This window comes from Phascolarctos cinereus, unplaced genomic scaffold (assembly GCF_003287225.1).
Source record: "Phascolarctos cinereus isolate Bilbo 61053 unplaced genomic scaffold, phaCin_HiC Scaffold_3;HRSCAF=262, whole genome shotgun sequence".
Lineage (NCBI taxonomy): Eukaryota > Metazoa > Chordata > Mammalia > Diprotodontia > Phascolarctidae > Phascolarctos > Phascolarctos cinereus.
Genome location: NW_027555736.1, coordinates 173,546,956 through 173,566,207, shown reverse-complemented (window position 1 = coordinate 173,566,207; position 19,252 = coordinate 173,546,956). Strand labels below are relative to the sequence as shown.

General features: G+C 47.5%; 1 protein-coding gene across 4 annotated transcripts; it reads right to left on the bottom strand.

Moving 5' to 3' along the window:
* Positions 1–4,113: 4,113 nt before the first annotated feature.
* Positions 4,114–14,660, bottom strand: NDRG2 (NDRG family member 2). 4 transcript variants are annotated; one of them, XM_021001490.2, is made up of 17 exons: positions 14,568–14,660; positions 12,661–12,737; positions 11,769–11,849; positions 11,346–11,387; positions 10,809–10,914; positions 10,348–10,468; positions 10,111–10,173; positions 8,419–8,479; positions 8,216–8,302; positions 7,879–7,935; positions 7,635–7,738; positions 6,926–6,970; positions 6,537–6,588; positions 6,048–6,095; positions 5,718–5,753; positions 5,513–5,564; positions 4,114–5,165 (listed from the first exon to the last, which is right to left on the bottom strand). In XM_021001490.2, the coding sequence occupies exons 3-17, from the start codon at positions 11,841–11,843 to the stop codon at positions 5,005–5,007; spliced, it is 1,110 nt and encodes a 369-aa protein (XP_020857149.1). In that variant the 5' UTR covers positions 11,844–11,849; positions 12,661–12,737; positions 14,568–14,660; the 3' UTR covers positions 4,114–5,004. The 4 variants fall into 4 exon arrangements, with proteins under 4 accessions (XP_020857149.1, XP_020857329.1, XP_020857410.1 ...); XM_021001670.2 differs by lacking the exon at positions 14,568–14,660 and adding an exon at positions 13,829–13,928; XM_021001751.2 differs by lacking the exon at positions 14,568–14,660 and adding an exon at positions 13,724–13,822.
* Between the last annotated feature and the right edge of the window lie 4,592 nt (positions 14,661–19,252).

Genomic DNA, 19,252 nt, shown 5'->3' with positions numbered 1-19,252 from the left:
TCCTCTTGGTTATGCTCACTTCACTCAGCATGGAAGCAATTGTTGAAAACTAAAAATAAATTAATTTTAAAAATAAAGTAAAATTTTTTAAAAAGAAACATATTTTGGGGCAACTAGGTGGCACAGTGAATAGAGCTCTGGCCTTGGAGTCAGGAGGACCTGAGTTCAAATCCAGCCTCAGACATTTAACACTTACTAGTTGTGTGACCCTGGGCAAGTCACTTTACCCCAATTGCCTCACCAAAAAGCAAAAAAAAAAAAGAAACATATTTTCTTATTTTTTAATGAGTTGGGAATGTCAAATACAATCTAACCTGAGGAGAACATAGGCCTGAGGAACAACCCAGTGATGGAGGTTGAAATAGCAGATCCTGAACTCAGCGATAGGCCTTATCCTAGAAAGAGGAGAGAATCCAAGGTCCATGTTCCATCTGAAATGGGGTTTGGGAGAGAAAAAAGATCAGTTTTCATCCAAAGCTATTGAAGATTAATAGCCAAGGATTGAGTTGCAAAGTGATTTACTAAGTGGGGAAAAGGAAGGTCTCAGTTGCTCAAAGAGAGTTTTTAATAGTCAAACTAGTCAATAGTCAATTAAGGTGACAGTGACAGAGCCACAAGAAGAAATTAAAATGGGGAGGGAGGGCAACAATATGCACACTTTATGCCAAATATGGCTTTATGGCTTTAGGAAGCCAATGTCTTATACTTCCCATTCCCCTTTTTTTTCAAAAAGCCAACAGTTTGATCTAAAGATGTAACCATCTGAGTTTTAATTATAAATTTCAGTACTGGAAGAAACTTCAGTTGTAATTTAACACAATTTGCTCATTACCAAGACCCCCCTACAACACACCTAATAAGTAGTCATCTAACTTCCACTTAAAGTCTTCCAGTTAGTAAAGGGGTGGGGTCCTGACATTTATTCCATGACCTCACACAGCTCCCAGCCAGATGGAAATGCCATGACTTCCTGTCTTGAGAATTGCCATTCCTGGCCAGTATTTCATACTGCTAACCCTTAGTGGGGGGTTTTCTAGTGTCTAATTTCTCTTTAACTGCAAATTTATTCTTTCTTTCTATGGGAAAGTGTTCTCCAGGGAATCACCTTCGGAGATTTCCAACTTTGTGGGCTTTAGGCCTCATCCAGTCTTTCTTCTGGTTGAATCTAGTTTGTTCATTCCTTTTCCCCCTCCCCATTCATCCTTTAAAAGACTTTTTTCCATTTCTCCATTCTTTCTATCTGCTGTCTTGGAAACTTTCCCTGCAGTCTGAGGAGCCTGAAGATTCACCAAGGGAGAGCAGAAAGAAGGGGATCAGGACCCCAAGCCTGAATTCACTTGGATTGTAATAGAAGATGAGGGACTAGAGAACTTGAACTATAACTACCCTAAGGTGCCTGCTATGATTTTTTGGATCTACAGTAACCTTCACCATCCACCATGAGCCACTTCATGTCCATTCTCCTCTCCTCTCAAGCTTTGAACTTGAAAGTAAACAGTTTACTTTCAGACCATAGCCAAAAGTCAGGGCAGGAGGAATGAAGACGTTTTGAGCTAGGTAGGTAGGTAGATGGGGAGAGCTGGGAACCAAAGTTAAATTGTCATGTCGACCACAAGAGGGCAATGTGATTCCATAGCCTGAATCTACCATAGGAGAAATCAGTCACCGGAGGACCACCCCCACAAGCAAATGGCTTAACGGCCCTGTGCTAAGGTCATCCTGTTCCTACACCTGGCTCCAGGCCGGACCAGACAGATGTGGATCCTTTGTGCTAAGAGCTCATTAGTGGAGGCACACTGGGCCACTGTCTTAACAGGCAGGGAAAGGCCAAAGACACACTGTCATCCTCGTTTATGAAGACTAAAAATAGTAACAGACGTCTCCTCCAAATTGCACGAAGGTAACGCTTATCCATCACTTTGCAAAACTAGTAGGGCTTGTCTAGGCTGGTGCTATTCACAACTCTGCTTTGCCTCAGGTTCCCACCAAAGCATTTGTTGGAAAAGAGCCATTCTCATTTATTTGAGGATGTTTTCTTTTTTCTTACATAGCTGTACTTCATTATTGGACAATTGCTCTGCTATGCCTTTAAAGGGCTTTTGCCAGTCCCACTTATAATCTCCCCACATCAGCTCTCCATTTAACAATAACCTGCTGTCCAGGTATCCATTTTCCCTACCTGCTAGTGCAAAAGGCAGCATAATTAGGACTCTAAAATGCATTGGGCACAAAAATTTAACATGCATGCCAGCCTCCGTAGTAAAGAATTCCTTCTCCTACTTGTCTAAATTTGTTATTTCCTGTATTATGTTCACATCATGAAACATTAAGCTGATTTTGAGGAGGCTCTCCTTGCTGCTTGCACAAGTGCCAAAATTGCTACATTGAAACTCCAGTAGGAAACAAGTATTGATTTGATGTAGCTTCTTTCTTCTGTTCATAGTACAGTGTATCATTCTTTGCTTTGTGTTTGGAGGAATCACAGCACACTCCCAAGTCTGAGTTGGTAACACTAAAGGAGAGTCAACAGACTCCCCCTTGCAGATGAAGTCTAAGTTCCACACAATTCTCAAACTTACACATGCACAATTACATATGCAAGTTGCATACCACTTGTGGCACACCTAGGAAAGGAGGCACGCTGATTACATGCCCTCTGAAAACCACTGATTCAGTGTTGATATTGGCCTGCTGTTATTACTGTCTTTCCACTGACATTAAGCATGCCATGTAAAGTTTTGGTGAAACTGCTCAAGAATCAAGGCCAATGCGGTATTTCAGATGCTGGCTTGGATTCAATTTTCCCCTCTCACCAATAAGTGCATTACTTGACAGCGTACCTTTCAGAGAACCAAATTCAAGAAACGCTTCAGTTCAATATTGATGGAGAAAATGCCTATTGCCCCTGGTTTCCCTGATGCCAGCTGGTGTATCGCCCTCGTCCTTTTTGGTCAGGATACTATCTCTATAAAGTGGGCACTTCTTACCCATCTTGTCCTTCAAAAACACAGTGGCCTTGCATATAGCAGATTCTGAATGATTCTTTAAAGTCCTTCAGTAATATTTATAGTTCAAAGATGTTGAAATTCTCTCAGAAGATCAGTTATCTACAGTGGCCCTCCCAATTCTAAATCTACAAAAGCCCATAGGAAATAATCTAACATGTGTCTAGGTTCCTTACATGTTGAGCACAGAGGAAAAAAGCACACTAAATAATTGGGCTCAGCTTCAGTGCATCAGGATGCTATATGCTCTTTGACGCTGTAACCACTGAGGCAAACCTTAAGAGTCTTTGAGAACTTAAGTCTCATGAGCAGAACCAGGAGAATGTTGTACACAGTAACAGCCACGTAATACGATGACTAATGTTGATAGACTTAGCCCTTTTCAGCAATGCAAGGATCTAAGACATCTCCAAAGGCCTCATAGACTTTGAATGCAGATCAAAGCATACTATTTGCTATTTTTTTTCTTCTGTTGCGTTTTGTTTCCTCTTTCTGGTGGTTCCTCCTATTGGTTCTAATTCTTCTTTACAACATCACTTATGTGAAAATATGTTTAACAGGAATGTGTATGTATAGCCCATATCAGATTGTGCACCATCTTGGAGAGGAAGGTGGGGAGGGAGGGGGAGAAAAATTTAAAACTCAAAAGCTTATGAAAGTGATTGTCAATAAATCAAAATAATTTAAAAAAAAAACCTCAGGTCTTCAAACCTGCTCAGAAACCGCTATAGGCTATGTCTAGAGATAACTGAGAATCCCAAATGGGTGGGTGACTCCAAAGTAGAGCTATTAGTGACTGACACTTTAAGTCTACCTTTCTTCCTAGAAATGGCAACGAGAGCACCCCTGGATTCCTGCAGCATTTTCTCAGGTGGTTTCTCCCTTTCCTTACCTGAAAATCTTGATGAGCAGTAGATGGAGGGATTTTACCATTCATCATGATTTGTTGTAAAGCTAATCATCTCTTGAATGGCGAAAGCCATGCCGTATTTTGGCAGGTCAGCTGTTTTATGTGTTCTGCCCATGTGTAAGGAGTTTGAAAGAAATCTCAATCTCTCTATTGCCTTTTTTTATGCACACACATACACACACACAGTTAACACTGGTCCTCAGTCTCATCTACACAATTTATTGTTACAAGGGGAGTTGTGGGGGACAAGAGGCTCATAAGGGTGTAACTTCCCCTCTACTATAATGTGGTCAGAGCCCCCGAGATACTTACTCTGCTCTCTGGGCAATCCTGCCCACCCCTCATGCCAGGTCTCAAACAGCACCACCCTGATCTGGCCCCCCTCACCTCACTCCATAAAAACTGACAACTATAGAGTTAGTTCAGCCAAGCTGCCCCGCTCCCCCCCCTACTCCTGCTCCCGGCTCCAGCCTACACATTCACTCACACTCACCAGCTCCCACTTCTACTTCTTCTCTATCCTCTGGACCTCTCCATTGCAATCATAGGGCCTTCACTGACCCTGGATACCCAATAAGCTTCCTAAACATTCATACTGTCACTCACACACACCCGTCCCCATTAGGGGAATAAGGATTAATCAAAATCAGCATTAGCAACTCCATCCCCAGTGGGTTCCCCAGATGCCCTTATTACAGGGCATCCTGGGATAGAAAAAAGGAATCTAAGCTGGGATGCAGCAACCCCTCTTCCCTCATCTGAAGGTTCCTGGATCAAGGAACAGCATGTCCCCTTCTAGTCTTCCTCCAAAATAAGAAGACAATCCAGGAATGAAAAGTCAAAGATCTGGGTCCCTAAGAGACATTAGGATCTCTCTCCCAGGGCTGGGGGGGGGGGCAAGTTAGAGGTCAAGGTTAGGGTAGAAATCAAAAGGTCAAAGTCATCTCCCTGCAGAATCTGTCTCACCTCTCTCTCTTGTTCTCTCTCCAGCCTATCACCCTTGTATATACCACCCCCCCAACCTGGGTTAGAGCTAAGGGGCTGGGGGGTGGTGAGGGCCAGGTCCTTCAAAAGGGGAAGGAGGGATGCTCAAGAAGAGACCTCCATAGTATGTCCTGGAGACCCTGAAGGAACAATCCCAGGCTCGCTGCTCTGAGAGGCAGCTCGAGGACGGCCGTTATCAATCGAAGCTCTACTGGTCAGGGAGGCAGTTCGGGATCGGGATAAACGGGTCATACAGGAAGATGCCACTGTGGAGGTGGGAAGCAGATGGTATGAACAACTGATTAAATGATAAAGGGAAAATACAAGCCAAAAGTAGGATTATCAGGAGAAAGGAGTTGATATAGATAAGGAAGGCAAGGGCAAGAACTGGGGAATACTAGGAAGGAGAAGGACAGAGGGCTAATGACAATAGAAATAGGTCAAGGAGACTTGGGGCAGGAAACAGACAGACAAACTTACTCCAGCTCCAGGCCCAACCTCCCCCCTCCCCACCATTCTTCTCTTCTTAAGGGAACCCTGAATCAGAGTTCTTAACACGAGAGAGAGAAGCCTTGAACTCCCTCTCCTGCCCCTACAAACCCTTCATACTCACTGTAGCCCATGCCTTGAACAAAATATTTGAAGGCTTCGGTCAGCTTGCCGGGCTGTAAAAGTGTGATGCAAAGAGGTAGTCAAGGAGGGTTGAGGAGTGCAGGCTTTGGGAACTAAGAAAGGGTGACTGGGGTTCTAGGAGCCATACGAGGGTTCACGGTGGAATTAGCATTCCACACCGTCTCACAGGCAGCAGGGAAACTCACCTGGGTCAGCTGAGGCTGACCTCCAGAATCTGCCATCTGTTTAGGGGAGAAATTCACAAAAGCAAAATGATTCAGACAAACTAAGTCATGGGATGGGACCAAGAATCTGTTTCTAAACCCCTACTCTTAAACAGATCCCCCCTTTTTCTTTTAATCAATCATTCTGACTTTACCTCACCCCTCCTCCCACCCCCCTTCCTCAGCCCCTCAGCTAGGCAAGGCCCAAGAGACCAAGAAAGCTAAGGCAAAAGAAGCTGAGAACTAAGAAACAGCAGGGCTATGAGTCATGCACAGGAAGGCAGTCAAAGCCGGGAGAGGGTGGTGACTGACCTTGAGGAAGGAGGTCTTGGTTGGGTCCAGCTTCGAATTACATTCCACCTGATGAGGAGGAGACAAGACGAGGGAGGATCCCTAGCTTCTGAGAATCCTAACTCCACAACTCCTGAAGCAGAGCCTACTAAGTCCCCCTCTAGGAGCCCAGAGCCCCATCCTTTTCCTGTTGGTTCTCAGCTCCCTTTCCTCCCCCAGGACGGAAATCTTCAGGGTTCCATAAGAGCACTGATTAAGAACTAGAATCCAACCCCCTTATTTTACAGATCCAGAAAGGTATAGTCATTTGCCACAAATGACAGAGCGAAGGTTTGAGCCCTGACCCTCCTACACCAAATCCAGCCATTCCTTCCTCTTCTACCATTCTGCCATTTTGATCCTGCCTCCTCTCCCCTCAAAACAAAGCTCGGATATGCTCCTGAGCCCAGAAATTAGGTAACTCCTTGCAGTTCACCACCCTAAGACCCAATTCTAGAACATCCCACTGACCACAGCATCTTCGTAGGGTGCCTGGTCTCCCACCACAAGCATCACAGGGCACCTAGAAGCACAATGATAAAGAGCAGCGGGTTTGGCTGCCTTCTTCCAGAAAGCAGCTAAACAGTTGCCTAATATGAAGGTGACCTTAACTGGGGACAATCCCCTATACAACCCTGATCCCCACGCCCAAACCCCTTACACTTTCCAGTTTCAGGGAAGAAAAAGCCTGGAGAAAAATAAAAGTAATTTTTGAAGCCAAGTGGGGAGATGCGTGAAAAAAATCCAGACCACTCCTTCACTCCTCTTTGGCATAAGGTTTCCTATTTTCTAAGAGGTAAGGGTACTTGGGAAAAAATCCAGGGAGAATATAGGAGAGCATGGATCCTGGAACATCTTACTTGAGGGTTGCATCACCCCTACGCTCAAAGTGTAGGTCTCGGCGGCTAGAGAAGAAAAAAGAAAAAGAGGTAGAGATTAGAGGCATGATCCCCAACCTGTTCAGAGAAAGGCTACCATCCCCCAAGAGACCAAACATAGGTCATTTCTGTGACTGCATTATGGGGAATGGAGAAGGTGGTAAAATGAAATGGGGTGGGCTCAATCACTTGTGTCTCAGATCCCTGGAATAAGAGGTTCTGGTATGTATGTGTGTGGCATATGTATGTGATGTGTGAGAGCCAACGTGCGGGTGTGTGTGTGTGTGTGTGTGTGTGTGTGTGTGTGTGAGAGATAATCTTAATGCTGGAAAACTAGAAACCTACTGATCTGTGGAAGATTCACAGAAGACAGGGTGGGTACTACCTCCAAGACAAGGAATTCCTTCCATTTTCCCATGCCTGTCCCAGGTGTATCTACTGTCACAACTGCCCACCAGAATCCTGGGTACCTCTCCCATTACGTACCTATTTCATTTTACCTCTATGTCCATCTCCCCTGTGTGTGCCCCACCCCACCCTTGACTTTGTTCCCTTCTCATTTGCTGTAGTGACAGCAATAGATTTACTCCATCTCCCCACTTCTCTTCCTTCTATTACCTTATCGCACCACACCAAACACACACACACACACACACACACACACACACACACACACACACTGCTCAATTACTTGTTGTAGCTGTTCCAGAAGAGCTCAATGTTCTCTAGGTTGGGGGCATGCATAATGATATCTCGATACCGTTGTACCAGCTCTGAGTCACCAGACAACTCATCCTGGGGAAGAGGTGGGGGATGGGTAAAAAGGAAAAAAAGATTCTGGTGGGGAAGGGAGCTGCCCTAAGCACCCAGAACCCCTTGCGGATCCCTTTACTCCCCCCCCAAAGCTGCCATGACTCCCACCGGCTACCCAGTACCTGACTAAAGAGGTGCTCAAGGATCATCTCAGAGATTGAGCTGGTGAGGCCAGTCAGCTGTAGGAAGAAAACTAGGTAAGAGATGGCACAGGAAGGAGGGGAATTCCCACTTGATCCCCTTGTCCCATCCTAGTAGGATCAGTGTTTCCCATTTCTCACCTCCACCCCCTTTTCCTTTTTTCACTTTGTACATACTCCTGATGCACATCCTGGGGCTAGAACCTAATAAGGGAGCTCCCCAGCTTCGGAGAACATTCCTCTTCTGCTCCCCTCCCTTCTCCCCTGCCCTAGCCATACAGCCATTACTCTCAAGCACCTCCCACTTGCCCCTCCAAACCTTGTGGGCAGCCCAGTCCATCCAGCCCTTAGCATTGCAATCAATGTTGATGAGAACAAGGCCTTCCACTACATCTGGGTTTAAAAGCTTAGGGACAGTAAAGAGACAAAAGTCAAAATCTCCCCTACTCCCCAATTCAGACTCCCTTCCCTAAATCCCCTAAACTGTCTTTCCCTCATCTTGGCATCTCCCCTTTTTCTTACAGCAAATCGAGACAGGATATAGGCTCCAGCTCCAACCCCGACTCCAATTATCGTAGAGAAGCTGTAAGGGGGAAGAAAATTGGGGGGGGGGGAGGTGAGAGAGAGAAGGAACTGTGGGGTTCCAACAAGGGCTAAAACTCAAGAGGGGCAAAGACAGCCAAGCACTTTGTTCTCAGTACTAATCTTCCCTCTGCTCTCTTCCCACCTCAGTTATCTTGGAAAACTGAAGCTCCTAGAAGTCTAAGAAACCCCCTTAACCAGAGAAGGAAGAGGTAAATACAGACAAATGGAGAAAAGACCACTGGGGTAGACTGGAAAGCAAGTAACAGAGAAGGCCAGAAAGAGTATTTAAGAGCAAGGAGAAGATTATTACAAATCACTGCTCTCTCTCATCTAAATTGTAATCCAGTCCAACAGTATGGGATTCCTTTCAGGGTGATAGAACTCAGTACTCTAACGAGACATAACAGGAAGAATAACTAACATTGATATGGCATTCACTATGTGCCAGGCACTGTGCTAAGCGCTTCACAAATATTACCCATTCAGTCCTCATAACAACCTGGGAAGGAGGTGCTATTACTAACTCCATTTTACAGATGAGGAAACTAAGGCAGACAGAGATTAAGTGATTTAACTAGGGTCACACAGCTAGTACATGTCCGAGGTTTGATTTGAACTCAAACGCTTACCAAGGTGCATCTAATCCCACAGAGCAGGTGAGCTGACATGGCTCATAACATGAGTCTATGCAAAAATGACCAGTCTTTCTCCTCCTCATTTGTTACAGTGAAACTGCTCAAACCTCCCTCCCTCCCTCCCCCAAGACCACAGGGACAGTCCCTCTAGGAGACATCCTCCCCTTGGGGGAGGATGAAAGCAAAGGTAGGCACCAAGTAAAGGAAAATCTACATTCGACTGACCAGAAGGTCTGACCCCGCAAAAATAAAAGGGGGTGACCACAATAAGGAGGCTCCTCCCAATTCACTGTGCCCCACTACATGCCAACCCTATCCCCATTCTTCTTCTAGGAGCTTTTCCAGAGTGGTTCTATTTTTGTTTCTGATCCTACTCTGCATACTGAGAGTATAGAAGGAAGAAGCATAAACTTGAGATAAAAAGATGATACGGATACTGTGAGTGGTCAAGGGAAGGGAGAAAATGAGAAAACCAGAGTTGGCCAATTCAGTGACAGAATACAAAGAAGGCTAAGAACAGAACCCAGAACAGGCAACTTTGCATACCAAGGACAAGTCTCCCTATTCCCAAAGGAGGAGGAAGGGAGAGAGAAGGTGAAAAGACAGGTTGTTCCGGTTCCACAGGGTTTATGTCACCCCTTTCCCTTCCCTCTCCAGCTTCCTGATCAGAAGGGGCCCCTCCCCAGCCAGCAGGTCAACAGTACTAAGAAAATTCCCAGAAACTCAGGACAAACATTAAACCCTCCCTTCTCCTTTTTCCCCTCCTCACCAACCTAGGCAACCCAAGCAGACCCATCTATCTCAGTTTCACCACCCTCTGTGACCCAGCCTAATTCCCCAACCATCTCCATCCACTTCCCACAACAACCACCCGTAAAAGTGTGAATGTGGGTGGGAGGGAAACAATGCCCAAGACTAGAAATCATAACTTGGGGGTGGAAGGTAAGGAATACTTGTTTTAGAGGGGGAAGAAAAGAATACCCAGGCCTCTCACTTTAAGTATTGCAGGATAGCAGGGATCATGTCTGCAAGCTGGTCCAAAGACGGATACTGGTACCTAAGGGAGATGGAAATATTAAGGACTCTGAAACCCCTAGTATCCCACCACTTATCGTCCCCGGGTGACCATCTTTTCTTCCCCTTTCTCATCTCCCAGCTGGTGACTCCTCCTGCCCTTCCCTATTCATTCATGAGCAGATATCTGGGTATCATAAATGGAAACGGTTCTTACCCCAAAGGGAACACAGGTGCCCCCTCCTCCATGCCAGGGGCCTCCACATGAACCCGAACAAAGTTCTTGATAATTTCCTGCATGTCTCCGAAATCAAACAAGGGCTTGAAGCAAGTCTTATCTAAGGAGAGTCCCCCAAAACCACCCAAGCAGAGGGATTAATCTGGGAGACAAAATCCCCTGAGCCAGACCCCATCCATTTTCCCTGAGAAGGGTCAGACTGGGGAAGATCTCCTTGATAGCCCCAATGCCCCCATATTTGTTCATTCCCACCCCTTCATTCTGGGCTACCTGTTCCCCTCACCTCTTCTTTACTTGGAAGAAAGAGTTTCAAAGGGAGTGTGGTGGGAGTGGAGAGAGAGAGGCTTTAGATTGGAAATAGTATCAGATACAGCCCTATTAAAAGGAGAAAGGAGGGCTGAGGGTAGGGATATATGAAGAATTCTAGAGGAAATGCTTACAATTGAGTCCTACATCATGGTAGGTGAAGATCGCTGGACGCTTGGGCTTGGGGGTGCCATAAACAGTGAAAGTGACGGAGCCATAGGGGGTCTCCACAGAATGAGTCTGTGAGAAACAGAGATCAGAGTCAAGGCTGGGGTTAGACTAAGAAGGCAGAAGGCAAGGGGAAAGGGTCAGATCAGGGTTGGGGTACAGGGAAGAAGAGCAAGAACAAAAGAAGTGGGATCAGAGCACAGGAAGATAATAAGATCAGAGAAAGCTAAAGTGGAAGATTTAGTAATGTGGAAGATGAGTATGAGGGTGAATCAGATGGAGGGAAAGATGAAGAGAGCCAGTGAGCACCAAGAAACTAAGTGAAGAGAAAAGTATAGGGAGAAAATGGGACCTAGTGTGGTAGAAAGAAAAACAGAACAGGGGAGGGTAAGGAAGCAAAAAAATCAGAACTGACCAGTCAAGGGAAGCTTCTCTCTAACTAGGAAAGGGAGGGGGGAATGGATCCCTACCCTTCCCACCCTGGGTCTACCCCAGGCTGTTACCTGTCCTTGGTCCAAGAGAATTCGGGCAGCTAACTCAGCCTCCTGGAGAGATATACAGAGACACAGACAGAGATATGCATGGCAAGAGACACAGACAGAAAGACAGATATAGATGAAGATGAGTAGACAAAGACCGACTCAAAAAACAAAAAGAGATAAAAAAGAAAGAATTGACAGAGACACACAGAGAGGATGAAGGTTAGTGTGGGAAACGGTGTTAGGGGCATGGGCAGATGGCTTCCAGCACAGGGATGGGGACTAGACTCCAAGCGGTGACGTATGGGAGGAGAGAAACAGGGATGGAGAAGAGAAGAAAATAGGGGCAGGAGTTAGGATTAAGGTCAGGGAGTCTGGGAAACTAGGATATAAATCAAGGGAGGGTCTTGATGTCTGGAATTCGGGGATCAGAGAGTATCCAGAAACCTTAGCAGCTTCAGGAGTCTGTCCTGGTAACAGCGGCTTCTCCTCAGTAATATGCACCTCCTGTAACTCCGCCATGGTGGCCTGAGATGGTATGGGGTGGGGGAAGGGAGAAAATGGGAGGCAGTGAGCGGAGAACTTAACTCTCCCTGCTCAGACACTGCTTTTTCCCCACATCTTGGGTCTGTCCCAAAATATCTGTCTGTGACATCCCCTTCAAAACCATCCTCTCAGAAAATGAGACAATGCAATGGAACTGGGAACATGTGAGGATGAAATCCATTAATATGACAGGCATACAATCCCGGCCACATTGGACATTTTCTCGAGGACATACAAGGTGGGAAATCTGGGGGGATGGATAAGGACTCCAGATATGCTACACTACTACCACCAAGCCTTCTTTTCCCTCCCCTCTGTCCAGGACAGAAATACCCAGGGAGGGGCAGTGGGACAGCTCATATTTCCTGGGCCTATATTTAGGGTCCACCCCCTCCCTCCTCCACCCTGAATCAGAGGCTGCCCCTAGCTGCAGGGGAGTGGGATTGGTGGGTTCAAGGAACTAAGTAGTCCAAAGGTCTAGATACAAGATACAAGGAAGAAAAGTCCATAACTGATTGTAACCTTCAGCTCCCAGCCCCCCCCCCAAGGTCAGTGGCTCAAGAGGAAAAGGGACCTAAGTGGCCAGAACAAGAGCAACTAGGGAGACTAGGCTGAACTTTGGGGAGACATACAGAACTCTACTTATCACCTTCCCTTACTCCCCTCTACCAATGGTCCCTGAATAATAAACTTGTTTGAATTCAACTTCTAAGTAGATTGTAGACAGCAAAAGAGAGAGACAAATACAAAGTAGGGGACAACTACAGATAGGTCAGTAGGTGGGGTCACTTACTGGATTCTTATTGGTTGGATGCAGTGAGGTTAAGGGTGACCAGTTCTCACTCTTCTCAGTCCAGGGGTCTGAAGAGACTGCAGAGAAGAGGTGAGTGACCCCAGGGGCAAAACCTTGGCATTTCAGAGAGGAAAAGTCTCAACTAATCCCAGCGTTACTGACTATTGTTCTTCTGGGAGACCCCATAGGGTGGCAATAAGGTTACATATCCCCACGCAATTACTGCAATCTCAAACCCAAAGATAGTGTTTCTTTTCAGGAACTCTTTCTACGATGTTTTTTTTTTGGTTGGTTGGTTTGGTTTTTCCGTACTTTTTTTAAGGACTGAGTAAAGGAATGGGGGTAGGAGCAGAGGGTATCTATCATACCAGTCCAAGGTCTTGAGGCAGAGGGCACAAGGGCATCTGGTGGAAGAGCACTTATTAAACACCTACTATGTGCCAGGCACTAACTATTGGACTGGATTCTTAAGGGCTAGGGGTCTAATCACTGCTTTGCTACTAATTAGCTATGAGACGCTGGGCAAACCATTCCCTACCCTCTGCCCCGTCTGTAAAACAAGAGGATTGATCTGAAATAAATGTTCCTTCCATTCCAACTCTAAAATCCAATGAGTGGGAATGGGATAGAGCACATATAGCCCATTTTCTTCCCTACTCCCAAAGCCCATCCTCGAAGCCTTAAATTTATGTTAGCCCTGAGAGGGGAGCAGAGTAGGTAATTTGAACAGAGTGGGGTTGCCAGGGACTCTTCCCACACTGGCCCTCTTAGAACCCAGATTCAATTCTGGGGTCTTCGAAGCGGAACCTGCCGCTTCCCATCACCCTCCCGGGCCAGCCTCAGCTTAGCACCTGAGACCGGTTCCCGCGTGCCTGGACACGCTGCCCATTCACGTGGGTGAAGCCACCTACTCGTGGTGGACAGCCATGGCTCGGTAGCCAGCAGCCAGACTCCCACACGCCCCGCGGCACGGAGAGGGCCGGCTTTGTACTCTGCAGCAGCTACACCCCAGCTCGGCACCCCCTCCCTCCCTGCTCGCAGGCCCCGCTGCCCCGACTGTCACCTTTACTCGGAGTCCGCCGGGCCCGAGCGCACACTCGCCCTCCCTCGGTCCAGCCACACGGATGTCACCAACTCCCGGGACAGAGCCCCCCGCCCCTCCCCCTACCTGCCGCCGCGGTCGCCGCCGCCGCTTCCACCTTCACTCGTCTTTGACTCCTGGGCACGCCCCACCTCCCCGCCCCCATAGACCCGCCCAACAAACGCTCGGGGGCTGGACTGCTCCCCTAGCCTCTGCAGGACCCGCCCGGTCCCTAGCCCCGCAATAAACACGCCCTTCCAGCTTGACCCTGCCCCAGGTTCGGTGCCCCCCCACCGGGGTGGGGCCAGAGTGAGGGTCTGAGACTGCGGGAAGGGAACAGTATTGCCGGGTCGGCGGGCGCTCCCTTTCACTCTTTCCCCTACCCCGACAAAAATCTAGAAAGAACGGGGAAGTAGAGAGCCGTTCCCTAAGTCCGGGGAGGCGATGCCCCCCACCAAAGTCTTGGGGGGGATACCCCCACCCTCTCTCCTGACACCTGCTCTTCGTCCCCAACCTCCCGGTTTCTCCTGTTCCAACTCCAGACCCCTTTTCCTAAGCCCTCTCCCCCTCCGCCCCCCTCCCACGATCATCCCGTGTCTCTCATGGGAGAGGGTTTCGCAGGACCCTGCCCCCAGCCCTAATACTCCAGGGTTTTTCCCCAAAGGCGCCAGGGTCCGCAGGGAGGCGAGCAGGGGAGGAAGGGGAGGGGGATCCTGGGCTGAAGAGGAGGAGATCGGGCTCAGACGACAGGAGGGGAGGCCCGGGGTCAGGGGGCCTCGGGTAGCCTCGGGAGGTCCGGCCCCGGGGTGCCTGGGGGTCCTGGTACCTCTGTTCTCTGCGTCCCGCGGTTGCCTACTCTGCTCCGGAGCGAGTAGTTGGAAAACAAGCCCGGGGGGGGGGCGGGGAACGCCGAGAGCCGCTATAAATAGAGCAGGGGGCGGGGGGGCGCAGAGAGAACAGAGAAGGAGGGGGAGAGGGGGACTGGCCAACGCGGACTCCAGGGTCATGGCCCCGAGGGGGGCGGGGGAAAGGGAAAGCTTGGGGACCCCCAGGGGCTCTGACTCCTGGGTAAACAGGCTGGGGGGCGGGGTTAACCCCGTGGGTGGGGACTGGGGGGGGAGTACACAGTGTCCCGGGCTGGGGCCCAAGAGACCCCGCTGTGGACTGAGCTAACCCCTCCTTGCCCGGCCCAAAGAATGGGAGAGACCAACGCAGCCCAACACAGTCCCAGAAAGGGCAAACCCCTCCCGACCCTGAGTATGTATCTCTTGCATTGCCTGCCTCTCTGTCTTTCTGGGCATCCCTGAAGGACCTGCGTTACCTCATGCCCGCCCCTCTCTCAGTGTAGATCATTTATTGTTGGGGCAGGGTGGGGGTTGCCCCGGGCATGAGGCAGGCCGGGCTTGACTGCGCCTACCCATCTCCTGCCAACCCACAAGCTCCCCCCAGTACTCTCCAACCCAGCCTAGCCCACCCCCACCTCCATGCAGCCTGGTTTCCGAGACACCATTTAGGGGCCCCCGGCACTGGGCCAGTTGGAAACAATAGCCAATGGAACTGAAGCTGCCAACTGTAACGCCTGCACAGACCAACCCCTTTCCCTTCCCCAGACCCCCAAACTCACCCTCCCCAAGCCTGGGAACTACCGCCTCCCCCCTCTTCCAACTCCCCCAAAGAGCATCAATGCCCCTTTCATCCCCACTTGGCAGGGGCTTCAGGACGGAAGGAGGGGCTGAGCAGGAGAAGGCTCTGAGAGAGGGATCAGGCCAGGATCACTTCAGAGCCCCCATTTCCCGCCCCCCCCATCCCTAGAGGCATCAGAAACACACACCCAGTTCTCCTAACACCCCACAACTTCTTTTCTACACCCTTCCCCCAACTCTGTTCATCATTATCCCTCAGGAGCTGGGCACAGAACCCAGGCAGTCTGGCCCCCAGCCCAGTCCCCTCTCCCCTCCAAACCCAAGATTTAACCCCGATTTTAGTCTGAGAGTGAAGGCAGCTGGGCCTACAATTATAGCTGTGGACATGAAGGTGGGTGGGAAAGAATTTTGTTGTGGACCTCCTCCATGCTAAGATGGAGGGAACTAAGAGGGAGGGGTCTTCTTTAGGAGTAGCAGGAAGTTGCTTGAAATCGGTACTTACTATATAGAAGGAAGGGAAGGGAAGGGAATATAAACCGTTCCTTAGAACTAGGAAAAGTGTATATCAATAGTCTGTTCTCTAGGTTGAAAGATTTAAAGTAGTAGTGCACAGCCAGTAAGCTTAAAGTTATAATGGCAAAGAGTCCCTGCATCCATAAATAAGCAAATGTACCTTCCCTTGACTAAAGATTGTAATTAATAAAATAGAAATTTATTTCTAAAGTATTATTGAAAACATACTAGTTTTTAAAATCATTATGTATTTTCCCAACCTGTTTACTAATCTAACTGCTATCATGTTGGGGGTTGGGGGGGGGGTTCTCAATCTTGAATTAGACTGGAAACTACTCCCTGGTCTACAGTAGTCATGGGGGGGTTAGGAAGGGGGCGGGGAAGGGGAACCAGGGAAGGAGAGGTGACCAACATCTAAATTCGTCTCTGGGTCAGAATGACTCAGGGAGAACCTGATAAGGGGCCTAGGCAAGAGAGGGGAGAGATGAGCAGGAAATTTCCACTGGAGATTTGAGATGGTTCCCAGAAACTGGGGTCCTCACCTTGAAGGAAAACACATCTGTTCTCTTGAGATAGGATCCCATGTCTGAGGTAAGCTGTTGCTAGGGAGGGAACAGCTGAATCAAGGATACTCCTCATTTAGGTCCTCCTCTTTAGCCATAAATTCAACAATCTAAGCTTATCTCAATTTAATATACATTTACTAGGATCCTACTATGTAGAAAACTGAACTGGAAGCATTTTGGAGCTAATTTTATGCAAGTAACCGGTTGTTGTTCAGTCATTTTCAGTCTTGTCTGATTCTTCATGACCTCATTTGGCATTTTCTTGGCAAAGATACTGGAGTGGCTTGCCATTTCCTTCTCCAGATCATCTTACAGATGAGGAAACTGAGGCAAACAGGGTGAAGTGACTTGCCCAGGGTCACACACCTAGTAAGTGTCTGAGGCTCGATTTGAAGTGTTAAGGACACATAAGTCTTCCTGACTCCAGGACTGGCACTCCATCCACTATACCATCTAGTTGCCCCTAAGTAACTGATTAGTACTGGGCAAAAAATATATATAACCCAGGGCTCAAGTCCATTTGCGTCAGATTCTTCTCATTGGTGGATGACTTACTGAATATACCCCAAAAGTTTGGAAGAGATCTTGTTTTTCCTGGCTATGATAACTCTTCACTCTTCACTGGCAGTCATGAACCATTGAGTAATCAAGCTCCACCAATTAAGAGAGTCTTATGCAAATGGGCTGAAGCCCATTGGGGTATTTAGATTTGAGCACTGGACCTGGAGATGGGAAGACCGGCGTTCAAATTTGGCCTCATATACTCACTAGCTATGTGACTGAGCATGTCACTTAACCTCTGTTTGCCTCAGTTTCCTCATCTATAAAATGAGGACAACAGTAACGCCTATGTCACAGAGTAGTTGTGAGGATTAAAATAATAATAATAATAATAATAATAATAATAATAATAATAATAATAGCTAACATTTGTATGGTGCTTCCTATGTGGTAGGCCCTATGCTAAGTACTTTAACAAGTATTTTCTCAATTGGTCCCTCCAATTTATTTTATGAGTGAGGAAACTGAAGTAAATAAGTGATTTGCCCAGAGTCACACAGCTAGTAAGTATGTGAGGCCAGATTTGAACTCATCTTCCTGACTACAGGCCTGGCACTCTTTCTACTGTGTGGCATCTAGCTTCCTCAAAAGATAATTGTAAGGGGCAGCTAGGTGGCACAGTGGGTAGAGTACTGGTCCTGGAGTCCAGAGGACCTGAATTCAAATATGGCCTCAGACACATAATGCTCCCTAGCTGTGTGACTCTGGGCAAGTCACTTGATCTCAATTGCCTCACCAAAAAAAAAAAAAAGATAATTGTAAAAAGTTCTTAGCACCCTAACTGGCACATAGTAGATACTATATAAATGTTAGCTATTATTATTATTATTATTATTATTATTATTATTGAGCCTCTGGTTACCCAGATAAAATGAAACCCTCCCTGTCCTCAACAGAAAAATCATGTCAAGAGGGAGAGATCACTAACAAAAGGGCATGGGGAAGGGCTTCATGTAGGAGGTGGTACCTCAGTTGAACTTTGAAGGGAGACAGAAATTCTGTGTTAAAGATGGATTCAGGAGATGCCACATCATGTGTGTAAATAGCCAGTATGACCAGAACAAAGACTGGAAAACTAAGTGGAAGCCACATTGTGAAGGGCCCTGAATGCCAGGCTGAGGATTTTGTGCTTTATTCTAGAAGCAATTGGAAGTTATTGAAGGTTGTTTAGTAGGAGAATGACACGGATGCCAAGGTCAGTCCCATGTTTTAGGAATATCATTTTGGCCCCTGCGTGGACAATAGATTAGAAAAAGATAGACTGGAAGAGACCAGTTAGGATGTTTTTACAACAGTCTAGGTGAGAAGGAGATGAGGGCCTGAGCTACAGGATAGACAGTGAATGGTGAAAGGGAAATAGATATTTCTTTAGAATTTCCAATAGAAATGGATGGAAAATCCACAGCGCTTGACAACTGATGGGACATGGAGAATGAGGAGGAGTGGCCGAAGACTCTAAAATCTCAAAACTGCGTATACAGAACCTCACTTCTAACTCTCAGCTATCTATCCTCGCTAAGAACTGGGAGCCACCAGTAAACAAAGAAAAAGGTGGTGTTAAGTCTTTAGATCCCTTAGAGCTAGGCTGAACTCCTATTCTTCAGCCATCCTGGAGCTTCATCTCAAAATGGTAGGGTATGAAGAATACTCAGAAGCTACTCTGTGTGTGGTACAAGGACCTAGATTCAGAGTCCCTGGAAGTCCCTAGAAGCAAAACTTCCTTCCTCCTTCCTCCCCCTTTCTCCTTTAGTCCCTTTGGTATGCCGAGCCATGAGGATCTGCAAAGTCCCCTTTGGAGTAGGCATTCTGCTTCCCTGGGCTCATAAAGGAACTGAAGCAAATAGGGGTTAAGTGACTTGCTCAGGGTCACACAGTTATTAAGTGTTTGAGGCTGGGTTTGAACTATGGGGGTGAGGGGGACTAAATGTATTATCTCAATCTTTCCATCCTGCATCCATAAGATTTTTGCCCAGAAACAAGACTAGAGAGAAATCCCTGAGGAAGTCCCCTGGCTTCTGTGAATTAGCCCAAGAGATTGGAATCTACCCTAACCTCAGCTCCAGTTCTGATTCAACTTTAGATGCCAATTAATCCAGCTGTGACACCCCCCTCCCAAATCAAGATTGGTCTCCCCAAGCTCTTTGCTTAGCTGGACAATTTAGAAAGAAGGGAGAAGTTGTCCTGGTCTAGACCTGTCCTTATCTCTCCTTTCCCTAGTCGCTTGTCAG